The following is a 21,296-nucleotide window of genomic DNA, read 5'->3' as shown; positions in this document are numbered from 1 at the left end:
CCGCTCTTCTGGTTATTAAATGTCAAGATGTGAATGGGATGCTAATACTCCAGAAAGATGATATCTCTTTTTTTAGTTAGTTTGTTTGTTTATTTCTTTTTCCAAACACACGTTTGAAGAGGAGGAGAACAGACTCTCCTCTTCCCTGATGCTCTTCAGGAGAAAAATACAACTTAGCTGTCTAGATAATTAAGAAAAGCTTGCTTGCTCATAAATCAGCTCAACCGTTTTCCTCATTCCTAAGCTTTGTGCTTGTATCAGGCTTCTTGAGATAATTCTTCTCTCAATTAAGCAACTTGGCAAACTGCCCATCCTCTCAGCATGCTCAAGATTGGCTTTCTGGGATGCTGACAGCCTTGTGACTGAATTGTTTAATTCCTCCTTTGTGCCGCTTAACCGGCGTGCTGAGAGCAGTGTCTTTACGAATGGCTTTGTGCACTGACCCTAGGCAGACTAATGATAAATGGATGTAAGCATGTGAGACCAATGATTAGAACGAGGCGTGTGAGGAACTGCAGAGCTTTCTCTCTTACTCTTTCAGTAGCTGCCTTGCACAAAGCTTAGTGACAGCCTGCCCTGATGAACTCTGTTTGTCTGCCTTGCCCTTTGCTTGCTGGTCAGCGGCAAGTTCTGCTGCCAGGTACACACTGACGTGGATCATCTTAAATTGCTGGGGGGGAGAGGGTCTAGGAGAAGGGAAACCAAAAAGGCAGCCCTTCCTTATTTCTGAATATGCAGATGCTGCTGCTTGAAGGCTTATTGCTCTAGTGAAAGGTTAATTTCTGTGAGTCTTTTCATTATACCTTTCTCTTTTATTTGTCCTTTCCTCCTACAGAAATTGGGCATTAACAAAACCGATCCTATGGCTTTGACAAAGGAAGAAATAAACTTATTTGTGAGATTGGACATTGACCCGGGCACCATAACATGGCAAAGAGGTACAAAAGCCATTAAATGAAAGAATTATTAAGAAACGAAACGTGTGACATAAGAGAGGTTTGTAGGTGCAGCAGGAACTGTGTTTCCTGCAAAAATGGGAGAGAGGGCAGGGCTGAGTGTTTGGTGGGATAGATGCCTGCAGCTGGGATCCCGTTTCTGATGCAGGGGCCTGAATCTTCATCCCTGTGAATTCAGAGCAGACTTCGCTAATTGGTGCAAATTTGTGTTTCTGGATTTGTCACTGGAGAGCTGAACTTGGCAACTGCAGCCAACAGCCTTTTCACCTGACGGAGAAAGAGCTGTGAGCAAGGAGAGGGTTCTGCTCTGGGATTAAATGCAGTTTTAATCTGCCCGTCTGCTCTGCTGGGGACTGATTATAGGAATAAAGGCCAGATTTTTAAAAGGCTTTTAAAGATACCTGAAGGTAAGATCAATCTGTGGTCTGGCAGATTCAGTATTTGACTAGCAAAAGACATTTCAAATATGGACTTTTTTTTCTGATTTAGACCCCGAGAGTATTGCATTTTATTAAAGTAGTGTGAAATGTATTCTCCCAAATTTGCTTCATAACCTGTAATGGGGCTAAAGTAGTCTGCCTCATGGGAAATACTTTATAAAATACTTAAAATTTTTCAAGCAGATAGTAAGAAACAGCTAATTTAAACCAGTATTTGATAGTTTGTTTCCAAGGTAATTGGAATTAATGGGGCTGTGTGAAATTACTCTCACGAAGTGGTAGAATCTGGCCATTTTATCACTTAATCCATAAGTCGAGTGTTTTATTTCTTTCTGGCTGTAATAATTTCCTGATTTCACAATGATGGTGAAAAAGCGAGTGGAATAATAGTAGCAGCTCTGCTTTTCAGAGGGGCTTTGGGCCTTGTGGTTAATGCACGCAGAGTGGGGGTGACTCCCTCTGGATGTAGTGCAGGGTCCTCGTGTGACTGTGGGTATCTTAACTTTGTTGCAGTACAGATTTGGGAAAGAATCACGTTGAGTAGCACTTGCAATTCTTTAGGAGAGGATGGTGTCTCAAACTACCACCCTCTCTTCATAGGTGATCCAGCTGAGTGTTTGTAATAGGGCAGAAGTGTGATTTATGACTTGTGACATGACTTCTCCTTGTCCTCTCTGCTTTCCTGGCAGTACTGGATACAAATGACAGGTTCCTCAGGAAAATCACTATTGGACAGTCTCCGACAGAAAAAGGCTTCTCACGAACGGTACTTGTTCCCTTATTTTTTTTTTTTCATGTTTTAAAAAGTACTTTGAAAAACATGGTCCTAAAGCGAGTTTCTGTAACTCCAGATATTTCCACCTTTTACCAGTGCCTTATTAAAGAGAAACCAGAAAGTCCCTTCGGCCAAGCAGTTGAATTCACCACCAGTGCAGTGATTACTCTTATTGTCTGTTCCCTCCTTCCCTGTTCTCTCCTGGATGTTGGCTTCCCAAATGTGGCATAGTAACAGTGGTAGATAAATGCCTTCTGTAGATATGATGTGTGGCAATGGCTGGTCTTCACCGCTGCAGATGCTTTGGGTGGGATGTATCTGATCAAAACTAGACACAGAATCTGAGCTTGTTGTCGAGATTCACTGTATGATCAATAGAGTAAAATAGGCGATCTGGGCTGTGACTCCTCTCATCCCTTAAGTAACTGTCAAATTAATATTTCCAATGAATTGTGCTCAGAAAAGCCTTTCTGTTGACTTGAGATGTCTCAAGGGTGCTCATCTTCGATGGAGGTGTCTGTTATGTGAGATGTATTCTACCCTTCATTTCCTATACAATCTGGTTTTTTTTGTCATTTACTGTACTGTTTAGTGATAGATGAGTTAGTAAGCTCAGTCTTCAAAGATATAATCTGTTAGTGTTAAGTATTCTTACGTGAGTCACTAGTGTATGTGCCAGGAGAGAGTCATGTAATACCAATGGAATAAGTAGTTTTTACTGAATTTTGCAGTAAAAAAATCCAGTTTAAAATGGCCAAATTAAATGAAATACGTTCTGAGAGTAACACTTTGGATTTCTTTTATACTTGTACGCCTGTTTGTTTGTTGTGATGGTCATGATTGACCTTGTTTCAATAATTTAATGGGGGTAAAGATTGCTGTTAGGGAATCTTGATGAGTTCACGATCTTTATTCATCTCTTGCAGGCTCAGTTTGACATCACGGTGAGCAGTGAAATCATGGCAGTTCTAGCGCTGTCTGACGGGTTGGATGATATGAAAAAGCGACTGGGCAGAATGGTCGTAGCTTCCAGCAAGAGAGGAGAACCAGTTACAGCAGATGACCTTGTAAGAGAGTCTTTCTGTTCTTAAACACCAACGTTTTCCTATTAATTCTGAAAATCCTTGGATTGAAAAGCATAAAAACAGTTCTGTACAGAAAAGACCTTTCAGCATATTGAAGATCAAAGATGAAATTGTAGCCCCTGGAGTCAGTGAAGGCTTTTTACTTCAGTGTGGCTAGCACCTTACTCAGTGTGTGTGCGTGTGACCTGGGCAGGGACAGAGGGTCCTGTGTGATGTGCTGGCTGTCAAGTTGAAGTTAGCACCATAGGAATTAAGGGGGAAATACTTTGTTGCTTCTAGATAAAAAGCATATATACAAATAGGAAGAACTCGGAGTGCATCCTGCTGGCCATCCTGTTGCTTAGGCTCCCTGGAGCGAGGAAAACATTGAACAGGAACAGAGCCTCATGCAAATTTAATTACAGATTATGCAATATCTTATTCTGGGAGACTGTGAATGCTACAAAAGCCAAACCTTTGCAAAAAGTGCAAGGTCTCCATAAGGCAGCCTTTGATGAGGGACACAAATCCCTTATTTCCACTGCATTGAATGCTGAATGTAGTAGCACTGATGATGTCTCTTACCAGTATGTCAGTCAGTCCTAAGCAGCAGTTGCAAGCTGTAGCACTGTCTTGCAGCTGTCCATACAATAATTATTAGTGCAGTTCTTGGCATACTTGTGGAACATGTCAGCTAGCACTCTCTCTAATGATTCAGCATGGTTTCACGAGAATAGCCTGTGCCCCAGGCACTTCTCCCAATAAATGCTTTGAAGATGGCAACCCTGTACAGAAAGGGGAATTGAGCCCTGTCTGCGAACTGTGCCCTGCCACTTGGCGTCAAGACAGAGAACAGGCTCAGGACTGTTGCACTAGTCAGCAGAGACAGGATATTGGTGCTTACTGCTGTCTCATAATAGTGGATATTTCACAGCCAGCTCTGCAAAAGACAGCAGCATTACAAATTTGCATGAAGTGCTGTTAATGAGGTTTGTCTTGCATTTTCTGAATGAACTTTTCCAGTGGTATAGAAGAATCCACGGGGAGGGTATTCTGACCTTTGTTTCCAGAAAGGTGGCACGCAGCACTAAGACCCAGCTCTTGCTATCTTGCAGTGGTTGGTTTGGTTTTTTTTCCTTGTGTGTTTGGGATTTTTTGTTTGTTTGTTTTACTTCTTCCCTGGATAAGCCTAAGAAAACAGTAGATTAGTAATGTGGCCTTGCAGGAAAAGTGCTAGGCCGGGAACCATTTATCTGTAAGTGTCCTTATGAGAGACGTTTGCTGGGAATGAGGGAGGGCATGTGCCAAAGTTCTTTATGCAGCTTTGGGTTCTTAATTCCTCCTGCCAGCGTGCTGCCAGCTTAACCTTCAGTACTGGAGTTAATCCCTGTTCTAGAAAACAGGAGTCTCTCCCACTGCCCATCAGCAGTGGAGGCAGATGGTGCTTGGGTAGGGAGCTGGGCCCTGTCCAGCAGGTTCTCTTAGATGTCATGTATTTGCAATGATGGTGGCCAGTAGCTGGCATCATTAGGACTGTGTAACATACTCATCGTGCAGGCAGAAACGTCGTGATTGCAGAGACCAGACTGGCACAATAAGATGTCTGGGTGCTTCTGTGGTAGAACCAGTGTCATGAGTGTGCTACCAGGAAGCACAAAGAAACTGGGAAGAAATGTGTAATCAGAAACTGACTGTAGGTTTTTTAGAGATGGGGTATATTGAGGTGCCACTGAGTGACACAGGCCTGAAAGGTCACCATGGAAATGATCCTCTGCAGCTTTCATTAGTCTGGAGATGACTGAAGTTTAAAGCTTATCCATTAAATGTTAATAAGCTTTCACGTGGCAAGATTGAAACTAATGAAACAAAGCAGTGAATGTCTTTTTACAAAAAACCCAAACAAACCTTTCATATAGTTGAGTGCTGCAATCGAATTGAAATTAAAAGGGAGGAAAAAGAAATCATGGTTCAAGGTTTTCATAACTGCTGTGAACATTTGGCTCAGTACCCACAACAGCAATTCTAGTTACTTTTGCAAGTGCTGTGTAATAGCCAGTTTAGTTTCTACTGGACTGCATCAGTCAGAAGGGTGACCAAACCTTCATTTTCTCTTCCCAGAGCAGATGTGGATAAAATCACAAGCTTTCACTTTGCAGGAAGCAGGATTGCAGCAGGATTATGTTGCTGTACCACAAGGAAAACATGGCCTCCGCGTTTGCTTTTTTTGTAATGTCAGCCTGGTTCTTCTCATGAGGACAGAGGTTCACTTTAAAAGTTATTTCTGCGTGGCACTTGGCCAAGGTGCAGCAGTTGTTATGACGTTTTAAAGCTAACATATAGAGCCTAGTTGCTGAAATGAGGAAGGGAAAAAAGTCCAAGACAACCCTACCTGTGAAACCCAAGTACGTTGACATATGTGTAACTTTAAACTTCTGAGTGTGTTTAGATATGGCAAAGAAAGACAGTAATGTGACAGCCGACACATCAGGGTGATGAGCGTGGTCCAGTATTTCAACAAGTGTAGCAACTGTACTGAAAAACTCCCTGCCTTGTGCCACTGAATGGGCTACAGTAGACCTAAGGGCTATTCTCACTGGTATTGTTCACTAACCCTGCTATAGCATCGAAACAGCAGTTGTTCTTTGTGCCTTCACTAAACAGTGATGGCCAAGCAAGGTCACAGTCAAGAGGCTTCACCCAGCAGAAGTCACAGCTGCTCCTACAAGGATGTAGAGGCCGTTATCCTGTCTTGCCCTGGCTGGAGTTCATTATACCTGGAGCAACTGCTGGCCCTGGCCCAGAAAGCTCACCAGGACAAAAGCAAAGCCTTGACACTGCGTGGGATCTGCCTCAAGATCTCGCTACATCTGGAATCTGCCCTTTTTTTTCTTTTAGGGAGTGACTGGTGCTCTGGCTGTCCTGATGAAGGATACTGTTAAACCAAACCTCATGCAGACACTGGAGGTGAGCACAGATCATTTGCTATATGTGTGTTCTCAGAGCCAAGGAGCAACTGGTTTAGTTCACCCATCACAGTCGGCATGGGCTTACTCAGTTCAGAGTTGGAGGTTTACTGCAGCTTCCTACCTAAGGTTCAGGGCTGGGGGAGAAGGCTAGCTGCTTTCTACTGGCACATGGGGGAACTCAAGGAAGTGCACTAAACTTTGCTGTCTCTCTGTTCTGTTGCCTTTAACGCCAGGGAACGTTTTGGGAGTCTAAATGGTGTGGATGCAAGAGAATAGCTAAGAATTGCTGGGATTTAGATATCCTTTTCCTAAGCGGATTAGTATCTCTACTTGTGCAGATTAATATAATCCTGTTTGCCCTGTAGTCCTTATTACTGATAACAAGTGTTTGATCAGAAGGCTTTAAGATCTGTCTTCTAGAAGTGTTTTTCTTTACCTTAAAGTCCTGCAGTACTTAGCTCCTGAAATACTGCAGATTTGCTAAATTGTACCCTCTGATTTTCTCTTTCTTACCCTTTTCTAGGGTACACCAGTGTTTGTTCACGCTGGACCTTTTGCCAACATTGCACATGGGAATTCTTCAGTGTTGGCAGACAAAATAGCGCTGAAGCTTGTGGGTAAAGATGGATTTGTTGGTAAGTGTGTGGGGTAATTTTTTGTTTGCTTTTTGTTTTGCAGGGAGGGATCTGTCTTCTTTATTGTGGCCATCCTTGGGTTTTTTTTTGTCTGGAAGAAGCTTCTAATTTGTATTATCAGAGCATGACTTCTCCACCCAGCAACCTCTCACAAGATTCTTTTCTTTCAATTCCTACTCTAGTCACAGAAGCAGGATTTGGTGCAGACATAGGCATGGAGAAATTCTTCAATATTAAGTGCCGCTATTCTGGTCTCCGGCCTCACGTGGTGGTGTTGGTTGCTACTGTCCGAGCTCTGAAAATGCATGGAGGCGGCCCTGCAGTAAGTACTAGACAAGGTTTTCTTCAGGCCTGAGGGGCTGTTACTGCTCTGGTCCAGTCACTTAAAGCCGTGCAGGGTCTGATCTGCTTGTAGTTGTCTCGAGACTTGCAGTTGTAAAAGGAATCCATGTGTCCGTGTTGCTTGCAGGGTGCTTCACTGTAGAATGTACAGGTACATACCTGCTTGTCTTATTGTCCTAATGAAGTGCTTGTGTGCTGGGGCACTTGCGATATTGCCATAGTCAGTTACTCGTGGTGCTGTGAGTGCGTGTTGCAGTTTATTTTTCCTTTTATTTTTTTTCTTAGGAAAAAAGAATTAGCCCCGAGTAGAATCTTGGTGCCGTTTAATAAGAATCGAGCGTTAATTGCTGTCACAGATAAAATCTTACGGGGTTTCATATTCTTTCTTCCCTTTTTTATTTTTTCCCCCCAGGTCACTGCTGGTGTGCCTTTACCGAAGGAGTACACAGAAGAGGTAACCGTCTTTAGCTCTTCTGACAGGTGACCAACCAACTCTGGTCGTGACGTGATATTCTCATGCAGTGCATGCCTGGATAGCTAATGTGTGTCATTTCTTTAACTGCCAGGAAAACACTTCCTCCTACAAGCTGTAATGTGCTTTTCTTTCTTTCTTTCCTTTTTTTTATGATGTTACTTTGGCTCTGCTCTTTCAAGCATTTATTGTACTTGACCCAGCCAGTATTCAGAGCCTTTTTCTCCTGAGCTCATGCAATTGTCTGTCTGCTCAGTTCTTCATAGTAATATCTATTCTGTGTCCCCTGACCCTCTCAGTGTGAAGTAATTCCTTGGCTGAAATATTGTCTCTGAAAATATTCAGACTGCCTCTCTAATTGCTGTTGTCTTAGCAGCAGCAGTTTCTGTTTTTATTTCCCTACCCCTCCTTTGCAAGCAGAGATGAAAGTGAACTAAAGTCGCAGCTTCTGTCCTTGTGCCTTGAATGGCTGTGTACCCTTGGGTATTTGATCTGGCCCTCTTTATACTGCTGCAGCTTTTACACCTGTGGAGCTTCTGTATGGATTATTCTTTGCAAAAGGAGGGATGAAATGTCTGGATTTCCATGAAGAGTCTCTGATACTGCGAAATGTAAATATATGTGAGCTGAAAGCTGCTACCACGGACTTCAAACAAGTGTCATGAAATTCACTGCTAATGATACTTAATACATAAAGAGGAATGTGTCAGAGAGCAAAACGAGACTTTACAGTGGGGACTTAATGAGCACAGGTCTTAACTTACTAAGAATAACAAAAAACCAACGATGAAGTGATTTCTCTTACCTTGCCGTGGCAGCTGAAACCAGTGATCGTTAGAAAGATTTGTTCCTTTTCCTGTCTTCCATCCAGGACGATGCACGGGTTTGGACTGTTCAGAAAGCAGCAGTTTCATTCCCATTTTGACATTTTTATCATTAGCTGTGGGTGTAGTGGATTTGGAACAAAGGTTTCACTGCCCTTGATAAAATGTGCTGCCTGCTTGCTGTCGTCTTTACAGAATCTTCAGCTGTTGGCAAAAGGCTGTAGTAACCTTAACAAGCAAATCCAAAATGCACGGCTGTTTGGTGTCCCAGTAGTAGTGGCTGTCAATGCTTTCAAGTAAGTGAGTTGGGACATGCAAGTGATGTGTGGGAATAAAATTGTGGCATTTCATATGCTGTGTTTAACACAAACTCAGGTTTTTGGTACTGTCGATGTATTGTTTGCAGCATTTTACATTGTTGGAAGCCCCTGAATAAATAGGAGAGTTCTGCTTAGTTATTTCAGATGCATTCCTTAGTTTAAATTAGTTTAGGATGTTATGATCAGTGAGTATTATCTGCTGTCTCTTGCACCACGACTGCCCAAATTGCTGTGGACAGAAGGTGTTTGTGACGATGTGGAATCTAAGCTCCTAATAGATGGTGAGGTGCCTGTGCTGTCAACCATGCTGTGCTTAGTGGTCTGCTGCATGGAATTTTGCCCCGCTAAGAAGCATTTTGGGCTCTGCACATTGCACTGCACAGGAAATACAATCTGTGTGGCCTTCTTATGCAAGAAGAAGGGCTTTGAACTGGTGTGTTAAAGCTGATGCCAGTTGAATTGGAGTAGCCAGCTAAGGGTTCTTCATCTGAAGTAAATGCATATTGGCTGATTTAAGAGATCACGGTTTCTAGCTTGTGTGCACATGATGTGAGGGTGGTGAGACACTGGCACAGCTGTGGATGCCCCCACCCTGGAAGTGTTCAAGGCCAGGTTGGACGGGGCTTTGGGCACCCCGGGCTGGTGGGAGGTGTCCCTGCCCATGGCAGGGGTTGGACTGGAGGAGCTTTAAGGTTCCTTCGAACCCAAACCATTCTGTCATTCCATGATAGAGCACCTGTAAATCAGCAGTACTAATGCCTCTTTGAGTTTGCTTCTGAAAACAGGAGCTGTGTTGCTGATACAGGGCAGATATGACAGAAAGCCTGGAATGCTGCTCTGTCAGCAGTCACTGGTCTCTGTGCATAGTTCCAGAGCTGCCTATTGTTGTCTGCTCCTCTGTGGAGTAGCTTTCTTCACCAAGGTGGAGAAGGCTGTGGTAGCCCCTCAGCAGCTTCCTGATGGCTGGATTCTGTCATTTCTTTGGATGTTGTCAACAAGAGTGAAAAATGGTTAGAACTAACAGTTAATTTACTGTGCATGCATTCTGGTATAAATGCACAAACTTTTCTGCTTGCAGAACAGATACCAAGGCTGAACTGGCCCTTGTGGTACAACTGGCAAAGGAAGCGGGAGCGTTCGATGCTGTGGAGTGCACTCACTGGGCAGAGGGAGGTAAAGGAGCGGTTGCACTGGCCCATGCTGTTCAGAGAGCATCGCAGGCACCCAGCAACTTCAGATTCCTCTACAATGTGGAGGTAAGAACTTGCAGTATTACAGAGGTACTTTGTCTGTACGGTGGAGAAACAGTTGGTTTCACTAACTTAACTTGCTGAAGGCTGCTCTGAGAAACTGAGAAGACATTTGGCCTTAGAACATAACATTTATTCCATCAGCCTCAAAGACCCACTCAGTCACTTCTTGTTTTCACTACCCAGTGAAATATTTACTTCTGCACTGAGAGATGCTGCTGTGACTCTGCTGGAGGTGATGCACAGATTTCCACTGTGGCCGCCATGTTCAAGGGTAGGGGGATGTTTAGTTCTTGAACTTGAGAGATGCATTCCTGGAACAAGCCTGACCGAATCGGTTACCTTACTGCAGAGCTGCTGGGTGTGCTTGGTGCTCAGGATGGGAATCCATACAACAGGCTGTGAAGCAGAATTTGTCCATTTTAACTGTTTTTTTTTCCTCTACAAGTAAGGCTTATGGAATCACACTGCAGGTCAGGGTGGAAGAGTGTGTGTGTATTTCCAATGGCTTTGTACATTAAGCAAATTTGACAGATGACTTGGCAGTAATGAACTCACTGTTAGTGCCCAGGTTATGACCCGAATCCTCTTTTAATAGCAAGCAGCTATTCAAGAGGTATATAATGAGGTACAGACCTTTGTCATTATATTTATTTAAGCTCCTTAACAGATGCTTTCAATTTTTCTTCTTTAACCTGTTTTATTTGTGCTTTTATTCAACCATTAACTTATTCCCTCAAATTATTTTTGTCTGCTTTTTGACTTAGACTTGAGAGAGAATCAAGATGCCTCTTTTGCAGTGGGAGTAATTAACATGAAAGCACAGCTTATGAGAAATACTGTTGTGTATCTTTGTTTCTCGTTGTAGTAAACTAGTTTAGCCCTCTTATCAGGAGAAACAACTGCAACAAGGTAAATGAAACCTGTTTTGAAAACCCTCAAATTACTGTATAGCTTTGTTTTACAGCAAATGGGAATAGCTCTTGTATCTGCAGATGGACGTGGCACAACACACATGAAATGTTGTGAAGCTGCTGTGGTGTTACAGCTCTTTGGAGCTTGGCCACGCTGACTTGCCTGTCTTTTTTTCTTTCTAGCTCCCTGTTATAGATAAGATCAGGCTTATTGCACAGCAGATCTATGGGGCAAGGGACATCGAGCTACTTCCAGAAGCACAGGAGAAAGTCGCCTTGTACACTAAGCAAGTGAGTTTGCCGTGTCACCTCATACCAGTGGGGCTTTTAATGTAGAACGTATGTGTTGAGCAGTGGTGTTCAAACTGTGTGTGAGGGCAGGCAGCACTCAAATCTTGTCCTTCTCTGGGACTTTTTTTTCTTTTTTTTTTTCTTTAATAAACTCTTGTTCCACTGAGCTGTCTTGTCAGTTTTTGAACCCATGTGGGTTTTTAGCAGTCGCAATTATGTCAAGGAAAGAGTTCCACAGGTGATAAAATACTTGTGGAAAAAAACTTCTGCTTCTCTAAGTTTTGAACCTGGCATCTGGATGTTGAATTGGATGCTTTCTGATCGTTACGTTGCTTTTACTCTTCTCTAGCATGGCATTCTTGTGAATTTACCTGTTTCTGCATTAAGGAAGGGCTTTGAGGAGAAGAGCAATGTGAGAAACAGCCGTTCTTTGTCTACAGTGTGCTCAAATAATTTCACTTCTACAGTCCATTAACTACTGGCATACGTAGATTCTCACTTTGATGTTTCTTGTATATTCTTTTACAAGTCTATCAAAACACCATAGGCATGTAATTGCCGCTGCCTCACGACCTGCAATTATATTGATCAAACATTTCTAATTAGCTGACCTCAGCTGAACAAGAACTTTATTTCTGAACTGTTTAAATTAATATTTTTGGGAAGAGAGAAGAAGGTAAGTTAGCTGTCAGGGTTTTATATCTAATACTCCCATACCATTAATTTTTTCCTCAGCTGGATGTGCTGGGGGTGATGGTACCTTCTTTCTTACTTAGCAGAGGGTGGGGAAAGACTTTGAGAGAGAAGGAATGGGGATGCAGAATAGTCAATGGATCTGACAAGCTGTGGATGAAGCGGTTGGTGAGAAGTAAAACATCCTGATAAAATGTCTGGTGTCTGCAGAGAACGGCAGAAGAGAGCAATTGCGTTTGTGTGCAGGAAAGGTTGCTGGGTTTTTACTTACTTCTCTCTTCTTTCTCCCTCTTTTTTCACTGCCTTCCCCAGGGATTTGGAAACCTGCCGGTCTGCATGGCTAAAACTCACTTATCATTGTCTCATGACCCCGAACTAAAAGGAGCACCTTCGGGTTTTGTTCTGCCAATCCGAGACATTCGGGCAAGTGTTGGTGCTGGATTCCTGTATCCACTAGTGGGAACGGTACGTGAGCGAGTGAAACTCTCAACTGTGGGGCGAGGGACAGAGCTTCTTGTGCATTCCAGCAAGCAATTGCAAAAATTAGGGGAGTCCTTGTCATTTACAGATGGTGTTTTAACAGTCTAGTGTATTAGATGGCCTTCATGGCTAGTTTTTCAGAGGTAAGATGTGAGCTAAAATAGACTGACAGTTCGAATGCTTAGCAAGCCCCCCCGTTTACTCTTCAGGTTCCACATCTTTGTCTTCCTGGATTTTGAGGAAAGGATGAGCTCTGTAGCTAATGAATTCTAGGAAAAGCAGCCTGGTAGAGGGGATGGGAGAAATCCTCGGCCCACTTAATTGCCGTTGTGACTTTGCATTCCTGATGAAAGCACTTGGCAGTATTGCAAGTGAAGTCTGTACACCTGCAGATCAGGGTACAAGAAGACAACTCCAAAGCTTAGAAAGCAAACAGCTTCTGATGACACACCTCCGGAGTGAAGCTGACCCGTTGTTGGTCAGCCTCCCCTCCTGTTTGGTTCTCATGGGTTTGCTGACCATTCAAAGTTCAGCCTGCATCTGTTCCAACAGTTCATTTCACTATGCCCTGGAGTTCTTAGTTTCTGTTCTTTGACACGATTGGCATAATGTCAGCTGAGAGGAGAGAGGGAAACAGGATCCTGGAACAGCTTTGATGTGAATTGCCTGGCAGAAAGAAGAGCTACCTGCAGAATGAGCTAACAGTCAGGTTTGCATCCAAAGAAAGAATGTTAGGATGAAAGGATCCACTGGAAATCTTATCTGGGTCATCTCTTCTGGGCAAATGTTAAGTAACTTGTTAGATTATTTTAGGGGATAGAGCAGTTGGAGCAAGCAGCTCTATAATTTTCTTGGTTTTTGGGCCTGAACCTTCTTCTGAAGTCTTCATGGCAATGCATCCGTTTGAATAAGCTTTCAAAAGTATTAGGGGTGCATGGCTCAGGTAATGAAATTGCTGATTTAAGGGTTGGATCTCTTCTTCCTTCATATGCTAGCTAGAGCCAAATATTTGCTATCTTTTAATTTTAATTACCTTTTTTTAAAAAAAGGTAAGTAAGGGTTTCCAGATTACCCAACGTAAATAAAATAACCACATCCTCATCAAAGTCTGGCTCATCCATCTTTTTGAAGAATACTGTGTGTTTTGGGATAAAATGAAAGCGTGCTTTTTTTGCAAGCCAAGATTTAATCCAAACAATGATTTATTTATTTTTTATAAGCCCTGAAGAAGGAAAGAGCACACAGCATTCATGAGCTACACAAGATGAGGATGTTTTCAGACATTAAAACGTAACGTTTTAGTTCTTTTTCTGATGTTTCCAGTTTCTATGAAGTTGGACCCGTTCCTTTTTGCTCCCTTCTCAGATATTTCCTTGGACATGTAGTAAATCATGGCAGTAATTCTGCCAGAATGAACAGTAAGTCTGGTTAGGGTCATGAAGATCACTTCTGTGGTGTCTACAGAGCCAGAGAAGGGGTGTCCTTTTGAGAAGCAATCCAGGGCATTTTGAATCGGATCACTATTTTAAACCCATTTGGCGGGGGGTGTGGTAGCCTCAGAATAAATTTTTGGCAGCAGCCGTTGAACTGTGAGCTGAAAATGCGGCAAAAATGTAGCTCTGTGCAGAGGCTTTGATGAGAAGTTTGAGGTGAGAATAATCACCAGTGCATGCGTGTTCTTGTTACCTGGAGTTAATCACCAAGGTATGGCACATCTTATTTTTTTTTTTTTCTCAGCTTCTGAGTTTTGGGGTTTTCCCTTTCTGGCTCAGAGTTGAAGCTGTTCAATGAAATACTGTGAGCATTTGAAGGAAATAAAATGTCAGAGATGATCTGGATTCCATTTTGAACGTGGAAGATAATGACAGTGAAATAAGTCATTGGAGTCAAATTGGTTAGGTTTCTTTTCTAGTGCTGCTGATGAATTGAAAACAAATTATTTCTTAGCTCTTTTTTTTTTTTTTAGTTCCAAAATGGTGGGGTTTTTTGGAAGCTCCACAAGTGCAGTAAATAATGCATGCCTAGTTGGTACTGGTTTTATTTGAAATCTTGCAAGGGGATTGATGATACCCATGTGGTCTGATTTTTTCATGTAAGTAAACAGTGTGAATTGCCCTGTGCTCTTTTTCAGCCCACGTGGTACTGGAGGGCAGGAGGATAATGGAGGAAAACTTCTGAGAATAACTGGGTGCATTAAGCATTGTAGGCACTTGTACAGAAAATTGGTAGCCCGGATGGAAATTATCCTGTTCTGCATAGAAATTCAGGGTTTAAGCAGACTGCCTTTAGCAATAGCAGAGCAGCCACTGTGGGCTGCCCTATGGATAGAAAAGGAGGAAAATTGACCATTCTTTTCAAAAAAGAAAGTGCAAGAAATAGTAAAGTCAGGCCCCTTTTCAGGAATATGGTACCTCTTGCTCTACTGAGTGTTACTGTCCCAGCTCGTGAGCTCTGACCCTGAATCTGTAGGTGGAGATGCGCAAAGCTCTGTGATTCTGCAGCGGTATGTAAATAAATGGGAAGTTTCTCGCTCTGCATGAGCGGACACTGGCAGTGACTACGGAGAGAACAGGAACACCCCTTCAGGCACCTTGAATCTCTTAATGCCTTGGCTCTTGAGAGCAAAATACTCATACAACTGAACACAAAGACAAGGAATGGAGGTCTTCTCTGCAGCCCCTCTATTTTTTGAATGGGAAAGCCATGGCTCTGATTAAAAAAAACCTAGTGTCCTGGAATTCATTACAAAGAGTAGGCTTGAAGTGATTTTTACCTTTGCATAAGCCATGCAAGACCAGCAGCAGTACGACACATATGGGACTGGTGTTAGCACTTGTAAACGGCTTAGGAAAATGGGATGGGACTCCAAAAGCTCCCTGAACAGTTTTGAGAATTGCAGAAAATGCCTAACCAATAAAGCTTTGCCTCCTTGCTGCTTAGCTTATTGCCAAAAGGCCGATTGGGATGTAATTTGATTAGCGTGCAAAATACTTGCTCAGGGAGAAAATACCAGGTTGCCAAAGAGATCTTGAATCTGATGGAGACAGGCATGACAATACTGATTGTGAAAGCTGAGGCTGGGTGATGCAGCCAGAAAACGAGACCTTGAATTTTTCTCCTTAAAGTGGTTAGCGACCACTGGCACAAACTGCACAGCCCTTCTGACTTGCCCACCTCAGAAGCGTTCCAGTCAGGGAGCTGACCTCTCCATCTCTATTTAAGCTTTATTCCAGTTTTTTTAAAAAAACCCAAACCTCTATTCTCAGCAATACCTATTCCTAATTATTTAAAACTTCCAGCTCTAGAATCTTAAAGAATTTTAATCAACTGAGACTTTACAGTCAACAAAATGGTATTAAAACATCATTTTGATAACCAGGGAACTGCCACAGGCAATTATTGTCTCACTGCAGCAAAGCCCGTGAGCTCTCCTCAACAGTCAACCGGTCCCCTGGGTGTGTGAGTACTTTGCCAGATCTTGGGGTCAGTCACTGGCAGAGGCAGAAGGCAAACTAAATCCTCACTGATGTGTGTGGTATGCTTCAGAATGGTACATGGCCATCATCCAGCCTAGTGAGTATGTGTGGAAGGAGCTGCCTCGGCTGGTGCCATCACAGCGTCCAGCAGCAACCAAGTGTGGGATTTTCTGCACGAAACCATGCTGCTTCCGTCCTAACAGCTCACCTTTTGTTGTTCAGATGAGCACTATGCCAGGACTTCCTACGAGACCCTGTTTCTACGATATAGACTTGGACCCAGCGTCAGGAGAAGTCTATGGGCTCTTCTGAAAGGAATTACTGACCAGAGGTAGGTGCCTTATTTAGTGTAGAAAGCTTTCAATATTTGGGCTTCATTTCTCATCTTGAAATAATGGAGTTAAGCCAATCTCATATTATGCCATATGTTTCCAAATGACATTTGATTATAATTCAGCCTGAAAATTGCCTGCAGTAGTATATAATAATAATTAAATGTATTTTTCTTTTCAGCTCCCAGAAGAACACCTGATGAGTCATGTAAACGGAATTATGCCCCAATTGTGTTTTAAGTCAAAACTATATCTATGACTGAGAATATAGCACAAGTCACTGGAAGGAGGAGTGCTAAAGAATCAGCTACTTTTAATCTGTGATAATTTTTAAACTGCTGTGTTCCAAGCTAGTTGAACGTATATAGAGCATACTTCCTCTACAAACCTCCTGCTTCATAATTGTAGCTGAAGCAGAATACAGGAGCTTGGGTTTAGTGTCCTCTTTTGATTCAGTGACATGATTTTTAAAATTAAAAATCCTAAAGCTGAAGCTGTTTGGAACAGTCTTGAGACTTAATTGCCTTAACCATAGGGGTTTTGTAGCATATATTATCTGTGAAAGTCACGGACACTGCACATTCCCATTTGCCATACTGAATTCCCTATTCCATTTCTTGCACTACGGGAGAAACCGCTGTGCTCCAAAACTGCACCAATGTCGTTTAGAAGAGGAAATGAGGAGGAATTCCCTTTGCTTCTCATCTCTTTCCAGAAGTGCTAACCCTGGCTTCTGCTGTGAATTATTCCTGCAGACACCTGAGCCACACTGAATTTCCCTCTTAGAAAGCCCAGCTGTGACTGCTGTGTTCTACTGCTGCTGGGAATCCAGCCCCTGGATAGCAAATCTGTACAGACTGGATCTTCAGCCTGTCTCTGTGGCTTTTGAACCATTTTATGCTCTACAGTAAGTACAGTTACACCATGGACAAGCCTTGTTTCCTAAGGTACCTTTTTGGTGAACAGAGACACCGTGAGTCTTGATCAAGTCATTTGTAGTGGGTGTTGTCAGCAGGCCAAAAAGCATCTTGTAACATTAAAATACAGTTGCTGCCAAATGTTTAACTAATACAAATAAACTGGTAAATACTTTGAGTGCTTTTTGGGTTTTAATGCATGCACTGAGATTACTGAAGCACAGCTTATTTCTGTGATTAACTGTATACAGCAGCAATCCTAGTATTGACAAGTAGAAGTGATTATTGCAGTAATAAGTTGCCTGCAATGCACCACTGTGTGTGTGTTTAATCTTGTTTCCTTTCCTGGGTGATCTATAGGAAATAAACTCCCTGAATTATTCCATGGATTTGAGGTACTTGCAGCTGACTGCGAAAGATCTGAATTAAGAGTTTCAAGGCCCATCTGCTTGCATCAGAACTGAATCTAAAAACATTTCCATTTTGGTGAGAACTGGGAGAATCAGGGTGTAGGTGTGCACCAATGTAAGGGCGCAGCGGTAGTACACAGATACTGTGTGTGTGTGTATGTAGAGAGAGATCTGTACCTCTGAACCTACAATAATTACATAAAAAGAATAATGGAGAATAATTACCTAAAAATTTACCTGGTTGTCACAGGAGCAAAGACAAAATAGCTTCAGTCATCATAAGAACGCATTTGGAACGCATTCCCAGCCCCCTAAAATTTTCTGTTTGCTGATCCTCAGCTGAGAGATCAGTGGCAGTGCAGGCCCACCACAGCACACAGAGGCCGTCTGCAGACGAGGGGCAGCAGGGGTGTCCCTGGACCCGCTGCGTGGCTGGAAGTGCCTCTTCACCTGCGGCGCCTCGGCTGAGCCTGCCCTTGCCGCAGGTTGCCTCCAGCGCTGATGCTGCCAAGGCTGCTGTCAGTCCCTACATTTAATCTTCCCTGCTGCACCGCTTTCCTCCAAGCGCTTTGCGCTCCACCTTCATTTTATGCTTATGAAAGATGGGATAAGTGCAAATTTATGCTAAGATTAGCCTCCTTTTAGTTGAGCGTGAGATCATAGACATGTGCTTGAGAGAGACGGTTCAAGGGGTTGTTAGTCCACCTCCTGCAGGGAGTGCGGCAGCTCGGGCTTGCGACTGTTCAAGGGTTTGCTATGCGTGGGGGGGCTGGTGGCAACAAAGCATAAGGGCCAAAAAAATAGCCTAAATCCTCTCTATAGGTTCGCAGGGAAGCTTTTCTAACCCACGCCTTCAACCCCTGGGCTGCGAGCTCTCCAGTGTCCCCACAGTGGACCTTGCAGGACCAATTCAGAAACAGGGTGTTTTTTTCCGAACTCTCTCCTTTGCAACTCAGTACGCTGGATAGGTCTTGCCCTATCAAATAGGACACAAAGGACACTTAATCTCTTCTAACTAAATATTGGAAGGTTGTCTTCTCTTCCCGTTGCCTAGTGAAAAACATAATTACCTACGAATCTGTTCACTGTGGGCCCAGAGCCCTGTTATGGCCCAGAGCTGGTGTGATGGCCATCAGTCCCTGGCTGTGCTGTAATGAGAGTCCTGCGTCACATCATGTAAGAAGTAACACGGGTTGTTTGGGGGTTATTTGGATAGGGACAAGAGAAAGGACAAAGCATTGCTGGTCTGGCTTGCTGCACATCACCAGCACTGCAGTGTAGACCCAGAAGGAAAACTGGAGCCAGCAGCTGGGCTGGGATCTTCATTCAAGCTTATCCAGCTTCTGACCAGATCCTCTGCTTGCTGCTGGACCTGTTATTTATTTCCCTTGCCCCATAGCCTTTGGAGCTGCCATCTCCCCCTGGAGCTGCAGGAATAACTGACTTCCATGGGAGGTGTTTCCAAAACGGGGGGTGAGACCCTGCCTCCTGCACACCCCCCGAGGCAGCACACACCCCGTACCCGTCCTCATTACTGCTCCTCATTTCCTCCTTCCTGCCTCCCACTGCACTGGGGGGCCTGGCTCAGCTTTAATGCAGAAGTGGGTCATAATTAGAGCCCACCGTGCAGCCCAGGGAGAAAAGCCATTTCCAAATGAAATTCTCCTTAGTGAACGCAAGCAAGCACGTCTCACAGGAGAGCTTTTAAAAAGGCAATTCCTTGTGGTTGCATGATCTGCATCTCTGTCCTGCTGGCTGAAATTTCAGCCAAAATAACCTAGCTTGTACCTTCCTTTCTTTTTTTTTTTTTCCATGGAGAAGATAGGGCTGGGGGAGGCCATGTGTGTTTTCCTAGGGCTGGAAGCCACTCGCAGGTTCAAAGTATGCTGCTGCCTGGTTTCTTACGTGCAAGCGTGCTGTGAAGTAGTTAATGTCCTTAAAACGTTTGTGGGCGTCAGTTCCCGGTGGAGATGAATGGGGACACGCAGGCATCTTGAACTATAGTTTCCTGTGGTTCATCAGCTGCACTTGGTAGTCCTTTCAGTGAGGGCCCTACCATCAATCATAACAGCTGGAGGTGCAATTTTTCAGTCAGATCTCTGCTACCTTGGAGAAAAAAGGCTCACATGAAAGAGGCGTATTCTCTGGCATTTTGGGCAAGCATTAGTTTAAACCCAAGAACTGGCTGTCCCTACCACCCCCTCCCAAGGTGCAGCTCCTGCAGTGACCCCAAACTGTGTGTGCTCAAAGCTGCAAAGGTTTTGGGCGGGACAAAACAAACAGCTGCCAAGAACGAGATCCCCTCCCTGCCCCTAGAGCCAAGCAAACACCAGATCCACAAGTGCCAGCGGTCCCTTCCTCCTGGGCGTGCATCCACTCTCTTAAGTGAGCATCTTGCTGCCGCTGGGATCCAAATTCAAAACCACAGCTCAATCCCTAGGAAGACCTTTGCCTCGAGTGGACTTTGTGGTTTGCGTATTTGCTGCTGCCGGGCACAGCCTTGGAGGGGAAGCAAGGCTACTGATACGGAGGGGGATCCTGCCCCACCAGGAGTGTTGATGGGCTGCCAGAGGGAGAAGGGTCCTGCCCCACAAGCAGGCAGAGATGCTGCCTTGCAAAGAGGAGCACGGCCCTGCAAGGAAAGGGGGTGCTATCGCATGAAAATCATAGAAAGCATTGGGTTGGAAGGGACATTTAAAGGTCATCTAGTCCAACTCCCTGCAGTGAGCAGGGACATTTAACTAGATCAGCTTGCTCAGAGCTCTGTCCAGCCTGACCTTTGAGGCCCTAGGGATGGGGCCTCCCCCCTCTCTCAGTTGAACCAGTGTTTCACCACCCTCATAGTAAAGAACTTTTTCCTAATGCCTAATGTAAATCTACCCTGCTCTAGTTGAAAAGCATTGTCCCTTGTCCTATTGCTGCATGCCCTTGTAAACAGTCCCTCCCCAGCTTTCTTGTAGCCCCCCTTCAGATACTGCAAGGCTGCAGTAAGGTCTTTCTGCAGCCTCCTCTTCTCCAGGTTGGACAATCCCAACTCTCTCAGCCTGTCCTCGTAGGAGAGAGAGGTGCTCCAGCCCTTGGATCATTTTTGTGGTGCTCCTCTGTGGAGCTGCAGCCGCAGGTCCATGTCCTTGTACTGAGGGCTCCAGAGCTGGATGCAGTGCTCCAGGTGAGGTCTCACCAGAGCAGAGGGGCAGAATCACCTCCCTCGCTCTACTGGTCACACTTCTTTTGGTGCAGCCCAGGATGTGATTGGCCTTCTGAGCTATGAGCACGCACTGTTGGCTTATGTCGAGCTTTTTGTCCACCAGTACCCCCAGGTCCTTTTCTACAGGGCTGCTCCATCACACCATCGCCCAGCCTGTACTGATAATGAGAACTGCCCCTACCCAGGTGCCCTTGCACTTGGCCTTGTTGAACCTCTCAAGATTCACACAGGAACCCGGACAAGCTGGAGAGGTGGGCCTCTGGTTGACATCCCGTCCCTCTGGCACATTGACCGCACCACTTAGCTCGGTGTCATCTGCAAACTTGCTGAGGGTGCCCTCAATCCCACTGTTCATGCCATTGACGTAGATATTAAACAGCATTGGTCTCAGTACGGACCCATGAGGGACACCACTTGAGAGGCAGGGATGCTGACTGCAAACCGGGAGATGCCTTCCTGCAGGAGAGGGGATGCTGCCCTGCGCGCAGGGTCCCGGCCCCCTCTCCCCAGCCCCACGCTCTCTGGAGGCAC

The 21,296-nt window shown here is 44.4% G+C and overlaps 1 protein-coding gene across 1 annotated transcript in view; it reads left to right on the top strand.

The window, feature by feature from the left end:
- The window catches only part of MTHFD1 (methylenetetrahydrofolate dehydrogenase (NADP+ dependent) 1, methenyltetrahydrofolate cyclohydrolase, formyltetrahydrofolate synthetase), a 32,944-nt gene extending 16,268 nt beyond the window's left edge, over positions 1-16,676 (top strand). Inside the window, exons 15-27 of the mRNA XM_010192220.1 lie at positions 836-938; positions 2,086-2,162; positions 3,098-3,238; positions 6,131-6,199; positions 6,725-6,836; positions 7,019-7,158; positions 7,591-7,632; positions 8,670-8,770; positions 9,873-10,050; positions 11,142-11,249; positions 12,255-12,407; positions 16,121-16,229; positions 16,412-16,676. Of these exons, the coding sequence (XP_010190522.1) occupies positions 836-938; positions 2,086-2,162; positions 3,098-3,238; positions 6,131-6,199; positions 6,725-6,836; positions 7,019-7,158; positions 7,591-7,632; positions 8,670-8,770; positions 9,873-10,050; positions 11,142-11,249; positions 12,255-12,407; positions 16,121-16,210 (1,314 nt within the window). The 3' untranslated portion in view covers positions 16,211-16,229; positions 16,412-16,676. The remainder of the gene's footprint in view (positions 1-835; positions 939-2,085; positions 2,163-3,097; positions 3,239-6,130; positions 6,200-6,724; positions 6,837-7,018; positions 7,159-7,590; positions 7,633-8,669; positions 8,771-9,872; positions 10,051-11,141; positions 11,250-12,254; positions 12,408-16,120; positions 16,230-16,411) is intronic.
- The last annotated feature ends 4,620 nt before the right edge of the window (positions 16,677-21,296 follow it).

This window comes from Mesitornis unicolor, unplaced genomic scaffold (genome assembly GCF_000695765.1).
Source record: "Mesitornis unicolor isolate BGI_N332 unplaced genomic scaffold, ASM69576v1 scaffold129, whole genome shotgun sequence".
Lineage (NCBI taxonomy): Eukaryota > Metazoa > Chordata > Aves > Mesitornithiformes > Mesitornithidae > Mesitornis > Mesitornis unicolor.
This window is presented reverse-complemented; position numbering and strand designations above follow the sequence as displayed.